This window comes from Neopelma chrysocephalum, unplaced genomic scaffold (genome assembly GCF_003984885.1).
Source record: "Neopelma chrysocephalum unplaced genomic scaffold, ASM398488v2 Primary Assembly neopelma1_96710, whole genome shotgun sequence".
In the NCBI taxonomy this organism is placed as follows: Eukaryota; Metazoa; Chordata; class Aves; order Passeriformes; family Pipridae; genus Neopelma; species Neopelma chrysocephalum.
In genome coordinates this window covers 1,208,783-1,223,412 of record NW_020925354.1, presented here as the reverse complement: position 1 = coordinate 1,223,412, position 14,630 = coordinate 1,208,783, and the positions used below count along the sequence as shown (strand labels likewise).

Here is a 14,630-nt window from a genome sequence, read left to right as displayed (position 1 = left end):
CCTGATAATTAAAAAAGTTTAAGTGGGACATGAACGATAATTGAACAGGGTTCAATGAAACATAATCCCCAGTCTTGGAGCAGCCTTTTCATCTGGACCTGCACATTCAGACGTTAATACAGCAATTGATCAATGGGAACTTTATAAAAAAATAATAAAAATTTGAAAGGAGTTATATCCAACTTTCACATTGCTGCACAGATATAAGGAATCTCAGCAAGTTAGGTTGGTAAAGAACAAACTGAAGCTGCCAATTAAAAAATCCTTTCCCAAGCCATGCAGTGTTCAGTTTTAGATTCTGCAACCTGGACCTAAATTTAATAAGAATGTATTCCTAATTACCTGCAAAATAACACTTGTTCCTGCAAATTGCTTAATAATTAACAATAAATTCTGACATTGAAAAAAATGCACTTAAAGCATAGTTTTATGCTCTTAAAAACAGCATGGCTCATATCATAGCAAAAAGCTAACAATAACAAGATAAGAAGCATAGCAAAATAAATTACTTCTCTCTCATTTCCTCTTTCAGTTTTTATTACCTTTTCATGTACAATAGTTGTATTGTTCTTGGAGCAGTGAGGTTATAAAAGTTTCCATCAGTCCAATAACATGAAAATGTCTCCATTTCAGGTGATCTGCAAATGCTGATTTGCGGCCACTGCAAAAGGTCTGTCAGGAAAAATGGCAGGGGACAGAAGGATACACATTAAACAAATCCATAAGCCAGACTAACACACTGTTAAAATAAAACTCAGCATTTTTAATGAATAATTAACTTCGCTTCCAAACCCTTATGTACAATCAGGCAAGATTTAAATTCTTCTTATGTGCATATATGTAGATGACTACACCTGTAGAAAGCCAAATTTAAGATGGGTCAAGCTCTCATTTGTACAGAGTAAAAGTGTTAGTATCACAGCCTGACACACAGCATGAGGACTTCCTGGCCCTATAGCTGTAGCTGAATAGAACAGAAAAGACTATTTCAGATGGAAGGGACTATAACAATCATCTAGTCCAACTTCCTGATCACTTCAGGGCTGACCAAAATTTAAAACCTGTTACTAAGGGCACTGTCCAAACACCTCTTAAACACTGGCAGACTTGGGGCATCAAGCACCTTTATAGGAAGCCTGTTCCAGAGTACGACCACTGAAAGAAACACTTCCTAATGCCCAGTCCAAATCTGCCCTGGTACAGCTTTGAACTATTCTCACGTGCCCTGTCACCAGTCCTCTCACCAGCTTTGTTTCCCTCCTCAGACCTGCACACAGTGAGGCTGCACCAAGGCTGAGCACAGCGGGACCATCACCCTGTTTTTGGTTAGTTCAGTACAGATAGACTTGATATGCCCTGCACATGCTTTAAAGAAACCGTGGTACTGCAGAGCTTGTATCAGACTAACCACAGCCAAGTATGTACCCAGCTGAGGAGTTTCACAATTATGTCTACTCATGACAGTGGCTACCTTGAGCTGAGCTCAGGTTTGTGGATATAATTTTGTGTGGATATAACCTTGCTCTGAGAGAGATAAGTGCAGCTCTACGCATGCTGCCACGTGTCGCTTCTACATCCATAATTTATGTTCTTTGTCAGAACTGAAATTATATAAGGCCATAAAATGACTGCTACAATAAGTCAGCCTCATCAACCCTTGTGAGAAAAATAAAAATAGAAGTTGCAGGTTAACTCACTCTTTCAAAGTAAGGACTTGACTTTTTCCTGATTTTTAAGGGTGTCATGGTTTAACCCCAGCTGGAGATGAAAATACCATGAAAGTGCTTGCCCACTTGCACACCAGCCAGACTGGGGAGAGAACTGGAAGGATAAAAGCTAGAAAACTTGTGGGTTGACATAAAGACAGTTTAATAGGGAAACAAAAAGCCACACACAAGCAAAGAAAGAATTAATTCACTGCTTCCCACGGGCAGGCAGGTGTTCAGCCATCTTCAGGAGAGCAGGGCCTCATCATGTGTACGGTTACTTGGGGTGATAAACACCATCACTTCAAACATCTCCTGTTCTTCTCTCTTCCCCTGTCCTGGGTATGTCTCCTCCCAACCTCTTTATGCACCCCCAGTCTCCTCGTCAGGGTGGCACTACAAAAAGCAGAAAAGGCCTTGGCTCTAGGTGATCCCTGCTCAGCAATAATGAAAGCCTCTCTATATTATCAACCCTGTGTTCAGTACAAATCCAAAATGCAATCCCATACTAGCCATTGAGAAGGAAATTAATTCTATCCTAGCCAAAACTAGCACAAAGCATCTAATGCCTATGTTCCCTATTTGGCTTAGAAAGCGTTCAGAGGAAGACCAAAGGCACATGCACCTCTCTTCAGTGACTATCTGGGAAATAGGAGAATTTATTTAAGAAAATTTCTCCCAAAGGCACTTTAGTTGTAGATGTTAGTCAGGTGTTTATGGGTGGTGAAATGAACCATGGCCAGGGAACAACATGGATCCTGGATGCAAAATTCTTTGCAAATGTTTTGGCAGTATCACAACTGTGAATACTAGAATTACACACTAGCTATAAGAGAGAAATGTTTTATGATGAGGGTGGGGGTGGTTAAACACTGGAACAGGTTGCCAGAGAGCTCTTTAAAATGCTCTTTAAAGCAAGGTGGTGGATGCCTCACCCTTGGAAACATCAAAGGCCAGGCTGGACTGCACCCTGAGCAACCTGGTCTAGTTGAAGACGTCCTGGCTGGTTCCAGGGGGGTTGGACTAGTGGACCTTTACAGGTCCCTTCCAACCCAAACCATTCTGTGATTCTATGATAATACTTGATACAAAATATTTATCCTCACAGTCAGAAAAAGTATTAAGCTACAGTTATCCACAAGCACCATGTGCTTCCTCCTATACAAGGCAGATTTTGTGGCCTTCCTGAATGTTGACTCCTTTATTTCTGGCTCAGACAGACAGAGCCACTCCATGGCTTGGCAATTTGTATTTCTTGGGCTTAATGGTTCAAATTGTGTGCTTTATATTATACACTGACAAGCATCCACATTAGGCAATAACTAATACATGAATATTATAAATTTCTGTTTTGCTTATCCCATAAAATTGTCTGATTTTACATTTTGGACACTGAACAAGGCCTGAACATATGTATGTAAGTAGATTTCACAAGCTGAGTGGCTTACACCTCTCTGGCCTTCACCTCCCCCTACCCCCTGACTCCCTAGGCATTTAGAATTCATCTTGTCAACCTAAAATAACTGAAGTTTCATTGGAAAAATTTAAGCAAAGTTGGGGTTTTTTTCTTCTTCTTAGCCAGCATTCAGTTCTATTTAATTGAACTTCAAATAAATTTCTTTTTAAAACTGAAACAAATTTTGAAATTAAGTGTTGCAGCAAATGGAAAAAACTGCACTGTTCTTTTTCAGAAAATATTAAACCAAACATTTTTACTGTTGTGCTTGATTTTTTTGGTATGGCATTCAGTATTTGACAGCTTTGGCAAAATTCCAAAATGCTTTTAATTGACTTCGGTTTGAGCTTTTACACAGTTTTATATCATTCATCAAGCAATTTTCATGTGGTAGTAATCTTTGTTAAAAACAGCATGTGATCATAAAATTGCAAACTGTCTTAACACAGATGAAAATAAAACAGAATAAAAGATTCAAGAACAGTATTATATTTATAGCTTTTTAAAAGTGTGAGTGTCCCAGCTTTCAATCTTGAACTTCCTTATTTAATTGAAAATCAAAAAATTGTTTAAAAACCAACCAAACAAAAATAAATTAAATTTTCTGCCTTTACTTCAAAAACATGAGTAAAATTGCCTCAATTGCATAATACCTATAATTGAGAAGACGCGAGTCTCTCCTTTCTTCTATAAACAGATAGTGTGTAAGGCAGTACATGTTGTGGCTTTTCCTGTTTCTATCCTCAGTTATGCAAATATAGTTATTTTTACTGAAACAGATTAAGAATTTGAGAAAATTATATACTGGAAAACCCTCCTAAATTAGAATATTTCTGTTGATGTATTTATAGCTGTATTTATAGGTAAGACATACAATATTTAAAGCCCATGCAGACCATATTCTCATCTCCAGAGGTAAATAAAGTCACACTGTCACTTCTTAACATGATGAATTGAACTTAAATTTTGAGACGTCCAGTAGAATCTTAGATATAGGCTCTATGACGTCTTAATAATTAATTTTGTTGAATTCTGTTGAATTCATCAGCTTTATACACCCTTTTAGGCATACAAACTCTTCTATGAAAATGGATCATAGCACAGCCAGAAGTGGAATCAGTTACACTGGAGAGGATTAGCAATGCACACAGAACACAGATTAAGACTTAGTCTCTAACACTCTAACTCCAGAAGAACATATCCCCAAGTCTCAATTTCTTTTCCACTTCATGATGACAGGACAATTAAGTCTGTGTTACAGATGTTCCTACAACAGACAAAGAATTTTCAAGCAGGGAATACTTTTGTTGGGGGTTCAGTACTCTCGATATACTGGTGTATATATAAATACATAATAAATATGTATAATACATATGTGTGTATATATATATTATGACCACCTGTAAGAAAAATTATTATCTTATGATTGTTTCCAGTTTTTGTGTTAAGATTCCAGCCTTCAAAACCGCAGGCTTTTGTGACTGACTGAAGAAAATTTTATCATATTGACTTGTATAAGGCTTGGCACTCACGGAATAGATCTCATGAATTGCTTGTTTTTCACACAAGTCAATTATCAGCACTGTACTGTACCCCATGTAAGTTCCATCTGAACAAACTGTACCAGAATGTGATAACTGAACACAACAGCTCAGCATTTAGGCATAAGGGCAGCAGAGTACTGAAAGTAAAGGCCATCAAACCAAGATTTTAAATAGACTAGAAGAGCAAAACAAGCATGGATACACACTTGCTCTTTTCCTACCTGATCCAGTACATTCCAGTCAAATTGTCATTAATAAAACCACCCGCTTCATTCAGGAAAATGGCTTAGCCAAATATGCAGATTCAACAGTAAAAAACATGAAAAAAATTGTCAGAAGGCTAAGTCCCTCTCATAAAATTTGCTTTAAGTGTGGAAGAATAAACGACTGAGGTTTATAATTGGGGTGTAAATCTAATCTTAGAGAAAGTCCTACTGCCACCAGATTCCTAGTACTCCTGTGGGGGCAACAGTGGAGGAGTACACAATTTGTACAGAAATGTCACTTACTAATAAGGGAAAGAAAGAGTAATGAGGATATTACCGATCCATAAAAATCAAGCTAACTAAACGTAAAATGAAAAATTAGGAGGTATTTTTGCTGAACAAAAGGAGGTGTTTCTGGTTGTGGTAATTTTAGAAGGTTTATGTAGAATTGTCAGTTATCAAAACTTACTACACCTATCAAACCTAAAGCAAACTTAAAGAAGTATAACATGTTCCAAGATGCAAATCAACGATAGATGAAACTTCATGCAAGAGAATATATCTTCCTCTCAAAGCATACACATCGCATTATTGCTAGAGTGCAACAGAGAAGATAAAATTGGCAACATAAAGAAGGGAATTAATTGCATTTTAAATTGAAAACAGCTATGAAGATCTGGAGCGTTATTTCTGTAGCTCAAATCTGTACATTGAAAGTGAATGCTCTATCAGTTCAGGTCCTGCTCCTGAATCCACCAAGCTCATCAAAGGTTGGGCAATTTAATAAGAGCAGGTTGATTTCTCTGCTGTCTGGAAATTGATTCATTTAAACTGGGCAGCAAAATGAACCACATTTGGTGTCAGTGAATGACATTTTAAATAGCTACAGCCTTGTACTAATAAATTGTGTACATTATACACACAGAGAGTGAGATGCAGTACAGGGAGACAACAACCATCATGAAGCCACTTCATCAGGTTGCTTGCTAGTCTGACTCAGCTTTTGCAATAAGTACAGCCTGGCCAGGAAGGACCAACAGTAAAGTTCTGGAACAACTTTTTGGGGAAAAGAATAAAATTTCTTTCATATCAGTAATAAATAAGATCCTTTTGCATAAAATACTCCACAGAAACAAAACAAAGCTTAACAACACTAATATGCTATATCACAGTGAAAACTGAAGGGAAACGATGCATAACAGAATATTTTGCCCATGGAATAAGTCTAAATATTGCAACAGTTCTTAATAAATGCAGATGTTTTGCTGAGGAGAGTGAAGTAAGGGGTAAGTTTTTACCTCTGCATTGAAGACTAATTTAGTGACTTCTACCTCAACACACATTATGTAGGCACCTCTGCAAAACAGATAACTAATACTCAGGTTGTTCTTTCAGAAAAAAAACTTCTTCTTTCTTTTGTCAAGTGTTAAAAGCATAAAAGCCTGCAGAAGCAGAACTTGTTCCACAGCACTGAAGTCCAGTGGCTGCGCTGGTTTCCCACATGCTCTGTGCTACTAAAAGCGTCCACAGAACAGAGATCAACATGACTCACTGAGTCCATAAGTATAGTACACAAAAATTGAGTAAATAAAGCTCAGGACTGAGGGGAAAACAATCACGCAGCACTACTCAGTACTACCGTCAATGAGACAGTACAGGGATGTGCCATGTTCCATGGTATTTGGCATTGGCTTTCCAAATCATGCCCTCCCATATGTAGTGGTGGAATCAAGTGATTTCTGTTACAGGTAAGCTGTATCTACTGGCCTGCCTTCATATATAAGAAATAAAGAGAAGCAGAACCAAAATAAATGACAGGCAGCTAATGTAACAAACCCATTTTCAATTCTCTCTTAAATGCTTATATAGTTGTAACTCAAACTGAAATCACATTTTTAAGAAAGTATAAAAGCATAAAAATAATAATGTAAAATGCTTTTATTTGTTACAGCCATTGCTGTAGCTGTTCAGTATTGACTAGCCTTATGTGGTAGGGCATATGAGGAAATATGGAAGTGGAAATGGAAATGAGTTGCCATGGGCAAACAGGCTGTGCAAAAAGCAAGCACCACAAAAGGTCTTGCATGCCCTTCTCAGTGCAAACAAATTCTACAGTACTGATAAGAATTTCCAACATCCTTCTTTCTCCTGCTCATGTGCTAGCAATTTCCAGTCTGAAGCCCAGTTCAAAGTTAACAGCTGTCTAAAAACAAAGCTGTTGCTACCCATCATGCAGCGTTTTAAAGCCATCATGCAGTGGCGAGGGACTGTCCTTGCTGAGACGTGGTCTCTCCAAAACTACTGGAGATGGGTGCTAGAACCAGAACTAAAGACAAGCTTTCCAGAAAGACAAGCTAAAGTTTAATCCAGCATTCCCAACTCAGGCTCCAACACCTCCCCAGACTCTAAGAGGAAAATATTCAGAGTTCCTCGGAAGTAAAACTGGCAGGTGTGAACCCAGGTTAAGAACTGCAGCTTGAGAAAACCTAATGGAAAGTCAGGCTAGAACACATCTTGATCATCCTGCCCAAATGTTACAACTCACCTCCCTCGTTTTAACATTAGCTCCCTTCCAATAAACAAGAAGTTGTGCAGAGGGAGCACTTGGACATCACTGCAGTGAGTGCTGGCACAGGTTAAGGGTAGCCAGGTCTTGGTCTGACCAGGGGACAAGGGGGGATGAAGCTTTAAACCCCAGAGCCCAGTAGAGGTGGCTGGGGCTGTGGAGCTCACAGTGGTCAGGGCACTGTGGGGCACACCTCGCCACATCAGGTGGCAGAAAACATCTGTGCAGCAGTGTTAGGAAAGCAAACAACACAAGTTCCAGCCTGAGAACACCACAGACAGTATCTCAACAAAGGAAAAGGTACAGCACAGTACTACCTGTGGTGGGAATGGACAAAAGGAACAAAACCAGGGAGCACAAGATAAAGAAGGACAAAGGTACAGGTGGAAAAAAGGATGATATGATATGTTTGGAAAGAAAAGCAAAAGAGGACATAAGTGGGTATGAGAGGAAGGCAGAGAAGGATAAAAAAAGACTTGAGGTAAAGGCAGAAGAAACATAATATTGATAAACCACAAATGAAACGTGGGAGCCGATACAGTCACTGTTACTCAGCTTAAGTAATAAAGACAACAACTTCTTGGTCTGGCACATACATATCCTTTCAGAAGAAATTGCATATATCTGGGATCACCCAAAAGAGATTCTAAGGTAAGCGATTGAAGGAGAAAGCAGGTGGCTGTAAGGACAGCGTGAAATGAAATAAGCAAGCACTGATGCAGCAAACCTCTGTTTAAGGACACCTGCAGAATAATGACAACATAACAGAAAGACTGAGGTCATAGATCTAACAACTGTCAGTCATTAGGTCTGACGTAATCAGTGCTCCATAAAAGCAGGGCCATGAGTTTGCCAGGTTTCACTCATAGACGGATGCAGCTGTGTATTGTCAATTACCAATGACACTATGTTCCAGACTCTGTATTACATCATCAAAATAGTGCTGGTTATGCAGAAATGTGTCCTAATGTTTCTTGTTTATTCCCTGTCCACACCCTTGTTACATTTGGACAAAGTAACTGACAAAGATACTGGCCCTCAATCTGGCCTTGTTCTTGACATTCGGTCCTTTTAATTCACACTGCTTTTGGGAGACCAGAGTCAACACGTAAATTCTTGTACTTTCCATTGTTGAACTTTCAAGTAACTTCTGGCTTCTACAGATTTTAACCATTCTTCAAAATAATCATTGCTTGATGTATGTGCAAGAACACTTTCATACCTGACAAAAAAATTCTACCTCATACCCTACAGAGATTTTCATCAATCTCCATTTGAAATTCAAAGTAGTCAAATTTGGTGAGTTTTTTATTCCAGTGAAGTAAGTGAAGTAAAAATGCCAGTTCAACCCACAGAACAACTATCTGAATGTCTTTGAAGGAAACTCCCAAAAGGCAGCAGCAATTTCTTTTTCAGTCCAGAGGGAAGCTACCCCTAACAGTCACCATATAGGAATATAAAAACTAAGGAGACAAAAAAGATCCAGAGACTGTTACTAGGAGCATCATTTGTAATGTTCACCTGGAGTGAAACTCCACAGGACATTACTGACCTGTCATTTAGAGAGTCTTCTGAGAGGTCCTGCTACAAGATCCATCTGACACAACAAGGCCATGTCCACTGAACAGAAGTTGAGTCCTCAAAGCAATCCAAGGAGTTACTTCCCATATTCAGTGACAATTATGACTGAAACTTTTGTGTGGCTCTGAATGCCTGAAGACTAAAAATCCTAGTGATTCTTCACTATTCTTCATGATGAGAACTCCCCAATTTCATCTTTAGACTACAGAGAGACTATGAAGTATACAGGTGCTTATGCGGTATTTTCACCTTTTGCATGTTTAGACCATAGTATCTTCTTTTGGATCCCAAAGAAGACTGAATTGAGTATTTTAGAACATTCTGTCATGCAGTATTTCTTCTGTGCTTTTTAAAGTGTCTGGTTTGTTACTGTAGCTAGGACGTTTACTCACTCTGCAATTCAGTGTTATTATTGCAATGAATCATCAACTATGTGCTATCAACTTCAAAGAAGATCCAGTGAAATTTAAAAATCAAAACAGAGAGGAATATAAGTATTGTTTTTCCACTTCTTTTATCCTCATACTTAGCAATAACCCGAGTCTTTGTGGTGCTTTTGTAAGAGCATCCTTTCTAGTGGGTTTCAAGAGGAAAATGACTTTGACAACAGTTCTGTCTCCTGCTTAAGTAGAGTCCTTGTAGTCTTACTAGGATTATCCTTTTAATAGTATTTTCAAAGCAACAATCTCCACTCTCAATGGTCAGAAATGAAGGTACTATTGTGATATATAATGTAAAAATCCTGCTAATTTACAAACTAGTTTTATTTGAAAAAACCCACCAACACATCAGAGTACCAAACAGTTCTGACATCCATGACCTGACACATGTGCTTTGGATCCCAGCTGGACTCCTGCACGTGAAAGGAAATATATGTGACACACTTCAAGTTACAAACAGGGAATATCTGAAGTTCTTCTCAAAATGGGAAAGTTGCTGAGCTGGATACATTTTCACTTTCTCTGAAATTCAGGATAACGTAAATACCAAATGAGATAGAAAACGTCAGTGATATCAGAATGACAGAATTAACAGTGGGAAAACACATCCCTATTCCATTCCCTGAAATATTGGCAATTCAGCATTGGAATGAACAAAACACCAGAGAACATACAAACGGGGGACACTCATGACTCAGAAGTGAGTTGAGCTAATGGAATAATACACATTTTCCTTCAGCTTTTATTTCTGTCATCTGGTTATGAGCCTGAAAGATCTTTTGATCATCTCTACAGCACTCAGTGGCCCAAATTAAGCCTTCTGACTCATCTTTATTTTACTACTGCAGAGGAGATTTGGACAAAACAGTCATATTCAAAATCACAGGGGACAGATTTATAGAGTAAGTTTTTTTTTTTGACAGACTGCCAAAAGCGATTTACATCCTGTATCCTCTGCTGAACTTCTCTGATATCCATTCTGTCTTTGTGAGAACGCAGTCCTTTCAGTTCTGAGCTTCAGAGGTTAGTTAGGGAAGGGTCACAGACAGAATACGTGAAGTACTTCTCAGTACTTGAAGTATAAGCTCCTGAGACTGTTTTGAAGTTTGATTGTTATGAAAAAAATGGGTCTTTCACATTTGTCTTGTTTCCCATATTCCTCCAATGTTGTTTCATAAACTAGTGTTTTTAAATAACCATAGAAAGAGTCGAGAGGGAAGCTGTGATTTTTTTCATTTGAAAACACAGACATTTCCTGATAGGACACAACAAAGACCAAACATTCAAGTTAACTAAAGAGCAACCTAGGTCTCTACAATTACTAATACTTTAGTCTTTAGCATGACTAAGAAGACTTCATTTCTGACAAAAGCATGGACTTCTGGAATATCATGCTATGGAGGAGCTCATTCCCTGAGTGATATTCATGCAGAAGGAATACAGTTTATCTAGATGAACAAAAGATAAATAGGCAGAGTAGACCTAACCATTCTTTAAAACAACGAAAGAAACATAGGTCAGTCAGAAAATGCACTTACATATCTATAGTAACACACTTCCTTCTCCTCTAGGAGCTTTCCAATATGCAGTAAAAGTCAGCAAGTTCTGAACATTCAACACAGAATACATGACAAGTTTTGTAACTGCCCTCATTTCAGTTATCATTAAACAATTACACATAATCTCCCCAGAATTACTGCTTTAGGCAGGGAGAAAACAGGAGAAGCAGAGAGGTTTGCTATGTGAGCCCCAACTGAGCTTAGAAAGTCAAAAAGCAGAACAGTTGCCAAATCCAAAATGATCACTCAGAAAATCCTGGCACTAACAACTTGCTTTTTTGTGTCAGACTCACATTAAAGACACATTACCTGCCAGTCACTTAGAAAGCTCCATTTGCATTCAGTTTTCTAAATGTAAGTATTAGTCACTGATACATGTGCTATAGATTGACACTAGGCATTACTGTGAGATAAACCTTGCCTGCTTTGGAGCTCCTGTAACTTTGGAAAGCCTGGAGGCAGGTACCTCAGAACTTGTCTCCCACAGCGACCATGCATCACCTCTCTTATTGCCCAACTTTCCTTGCTCCCTTGAATTTTCTCTCAGTATACTCCTGCTATTCTGTAAGTGACAACAAACACACCATTAAAGTCAGCAGTTGTTCTGTCGCTTTTCCTCTAATGCCTTAGTAAGAGAAAATTGAGCTTATAGCAGCCCACAGATCACTTGTGTGCATTTGGCCAGATCTTCATGACTACAGTCTCAGCAACTGTGATGATTCCATCTACACCCCTGCACAGTAAGAGAAAGAATTTGCTACCCAGACAGGTCTCAAGAATAATGTTATAATTACACCATTTCCTCATCAACAACTGCAAGCTGTAATTATACAAAATGACCAAAACTACATTTTTGGCACATTGAGGCACATGGGGTTAAATGATTAATTTACTCTCTCTACAAGTGAGAAGGAAAACACAAGGGGTGCAAGAGGGTTGTCTTTAAAACAAAGAATAGAAATAGCTATGAGGATGACTCATGTGAGCACATCCCTGAGTGATGATATTAAGTTTTACTTCAGGAAATTGTTCTGATTTTGGAAAAACTCCTCTCTAGTTGGTGCTTGTTTTACTATTGTATGAATCAACATCAGCAGGTGAAATGGATTTACACAAGTGTGAGAGAAAGACAAAACCAAAATCCAGTTAGTTTTGGGTAGAAAGTTACTCTTTAATTTCCTACTACATTTAATAATCCTTACTACATTTTCCTACAACATTTAAAGTTGGCAGCCTTGTTTCACCCACATGGTTTACCAATTTTGCTCAGAATATTTAAATTTATAAAGTTTATGATGACTAACTCATCTCCCACAGTATCCTATGTTTTTTGATTGCAATTCAAATTGGGTTCAGAAAGTCATCATAATTATTCCCATATTTTTACTGTACAGACAGCTGCTTTTGTTTCTGCAACAAGAGTGATCCTGTGAAATGTCACCCTTCTACTGAGGTACAATTCTTGATTATACACCAAATCATACTGTCTCAGTTTATTTAAGCAAACACTACATCTTCATGGCCCTGCAGAGCCAGTGCAAGTTTGGAAAGGTGAGATGAATTATACATTATGGCATGTGTTTCAATAGCATTTGTCAGAGACAGTTGCAGAATCTTGACCTTGAGACTTACAGTGCTGAACCCTTTATCCAACCTTTAATTCCTGTATTTTCAATCACTTCAGACGTTATGTTGAGCTACAAGCAGTCCACAATAAGTAGGTGGAAAAAGGCAGAAGAAAAAAAGGAAAACAAGGCAGAAAGAAGACAAGAACCCAAAGTCATGAACTATAAATCCTAATGACACTTATACTTCTTTGTAAGAGAAGCAGCTTTTTTTTAAATGCATGCTACAGAAAGTAACTACTAAACAGAAGCTAAAAATTAACCTAAATTTTGTGACTCTTTCTATTCCAAAGAACTGTTTGCTTTTGCCTGACCGGGTGTTGTACATGCCCATTCCCACTCAAAAGGTTGTTTGACTGCCTACACAGGCAGGGAGTTGCCCTGTCCCTACACTTCAGACGGACACTGACTGCCCTTGAACACGCCACAACAGCTCTGTGCAGGGGTTATGCCATCTTGCACCACAAATAGCAGCAAAGCAGGGCGAGGGGAAGCTACCAAGCCAGCAGGCAGTGGTTGATGGGTGCCAAGTTCATCTCAAGGGTAGGAGTTTCAAAGCTGTTTCCAAGGCTGGATATTGAGACACAGCCTCATACAAATTTGACTGGTGAGGGAGGCCAGCACTTCCCACTGCCTTATTTTGTGAAAAAACCCCACCTGCCTGAGTGCTTGAAGAACCTCTGGAGAGACCAAAAGCCACAGCAGGAGACTGGCTAAATAATTCTATACAAGAAGATAAGAAGGTAAGATATCAGTGATGTACACCTGCCTGTGAACAGAAAGCCCATGCAGAAATGTTATTATTCAACTGAAATAAGTGACACCAATTAGTCTGTATTACAGCCACAGGTGATATTTATTCTGGTTTTCCAAAAAGTCAGAAAGGAAAGCCTGCACAAATTGGCGTTTGTGTTAAGAACCAGCCTAGGCTCATGCACAAGCTCTCAGTAATACACAAGAAAACTCTAATTTGAAACAAACACCAGTTCTTTCAGAATATTCAATTTTTACTACTCTGGGTAGCTACCCAATAATTTTTTTAATGAAAACATATAAAAGGAAAGAGCAAAATATTTCCTTGGAAAGTTGACATTCAAGAAACACAACAGAAAGGCAGAAGTTAGAGCAAAAGATCAGATCTCAAAAAGCTCAAGAGAGAGGAAAAGGACTAGGTAAAAGTAAACATACAGTCTCTTGAGCGTGTTGCAACATTTCAGAGCTACTTGCACTTACTGGCATGTCTAAAAAGTGAACTTGTCAATAAAAGCCCATAATGTTTGCTCTCCATTATTGATTTTGAAGCCAGAACGATCCTGAACAGTCAGACATGTTTACACCAACCATTATAATTGAACTTTGCAGACTGTGAAAAACATGATTTTGTTTCCTACAACAGTGCAGTAGAAACTACCAAAAGAAAGACATTATTTCCATTAAAAAGCCCTTCCTTGGCAGATAATCATTTGCATTGAATGCTGGTCACAGTTGGACTAACTTCAAGAAAGGTGAGCTCAACACTTCAATCTTGAATGCTTATTTGCATCTTTACAGACTAATTTTTCTTCAGCTTGCAATCCAACTGGCTTTAGCCAGGCAAGTGTTACAGGTTTTGCTCCACAGCCTGCAAAGCTGAGTTGGAAGTCTATGACCAAGGACTCCTCTGCGACTTTCTGCACCCTCCTTTTGTAGCAGGGATAAAAGTAATGCTGGAACAGGGAATGCAGTTACACTTTGGAAAAAATAATTATGCCCAAAGAGACCATCTTGATTGCTTCCACTCACTCTGAAATACTCAGCACTGCATCACATACAAAGTTAAGTCTCCAGAGGGAATATGCAAACTGCAGAGGGGACATTTAAGGTTCGAGTCAGCATCAAAATCTGCAAAGTTCTGAATTTATGGCAAACTTCAGTGCTTCTGTCACCTTATGTCAGTGACCAAGACAA

General features: G+C 38.6%; 1 protein-coding gene across 6 annotated transcripts in view; it reads right to left on the bottom strand.

Moving 5' to 3' along the window:
• Positions 1-14,630, bottom strand: part of GHR (growth hormone receptor) — a 164,917-nt gene that overhangs the window by 15,702 nt on the left and 134,585 nt on the right. For 5 of the 6 annotated variants that reach the window (XM_027709245.1, XM_027709240.1, XM_027709242.1 and 2 more), the window contains one exon: positions 543-672. In XM_027709245.1, coding sequence (XP_027565046.1) covers positions 543-672 — 130 coding nt within the window. Of the gene's footprint in view, positions 1-542; positions 673-9,030; positions 9,053-14,630 lie in introns of those variants that run through there. The other variant, XM_027709244.1, reaches the window with a different exon arrangement.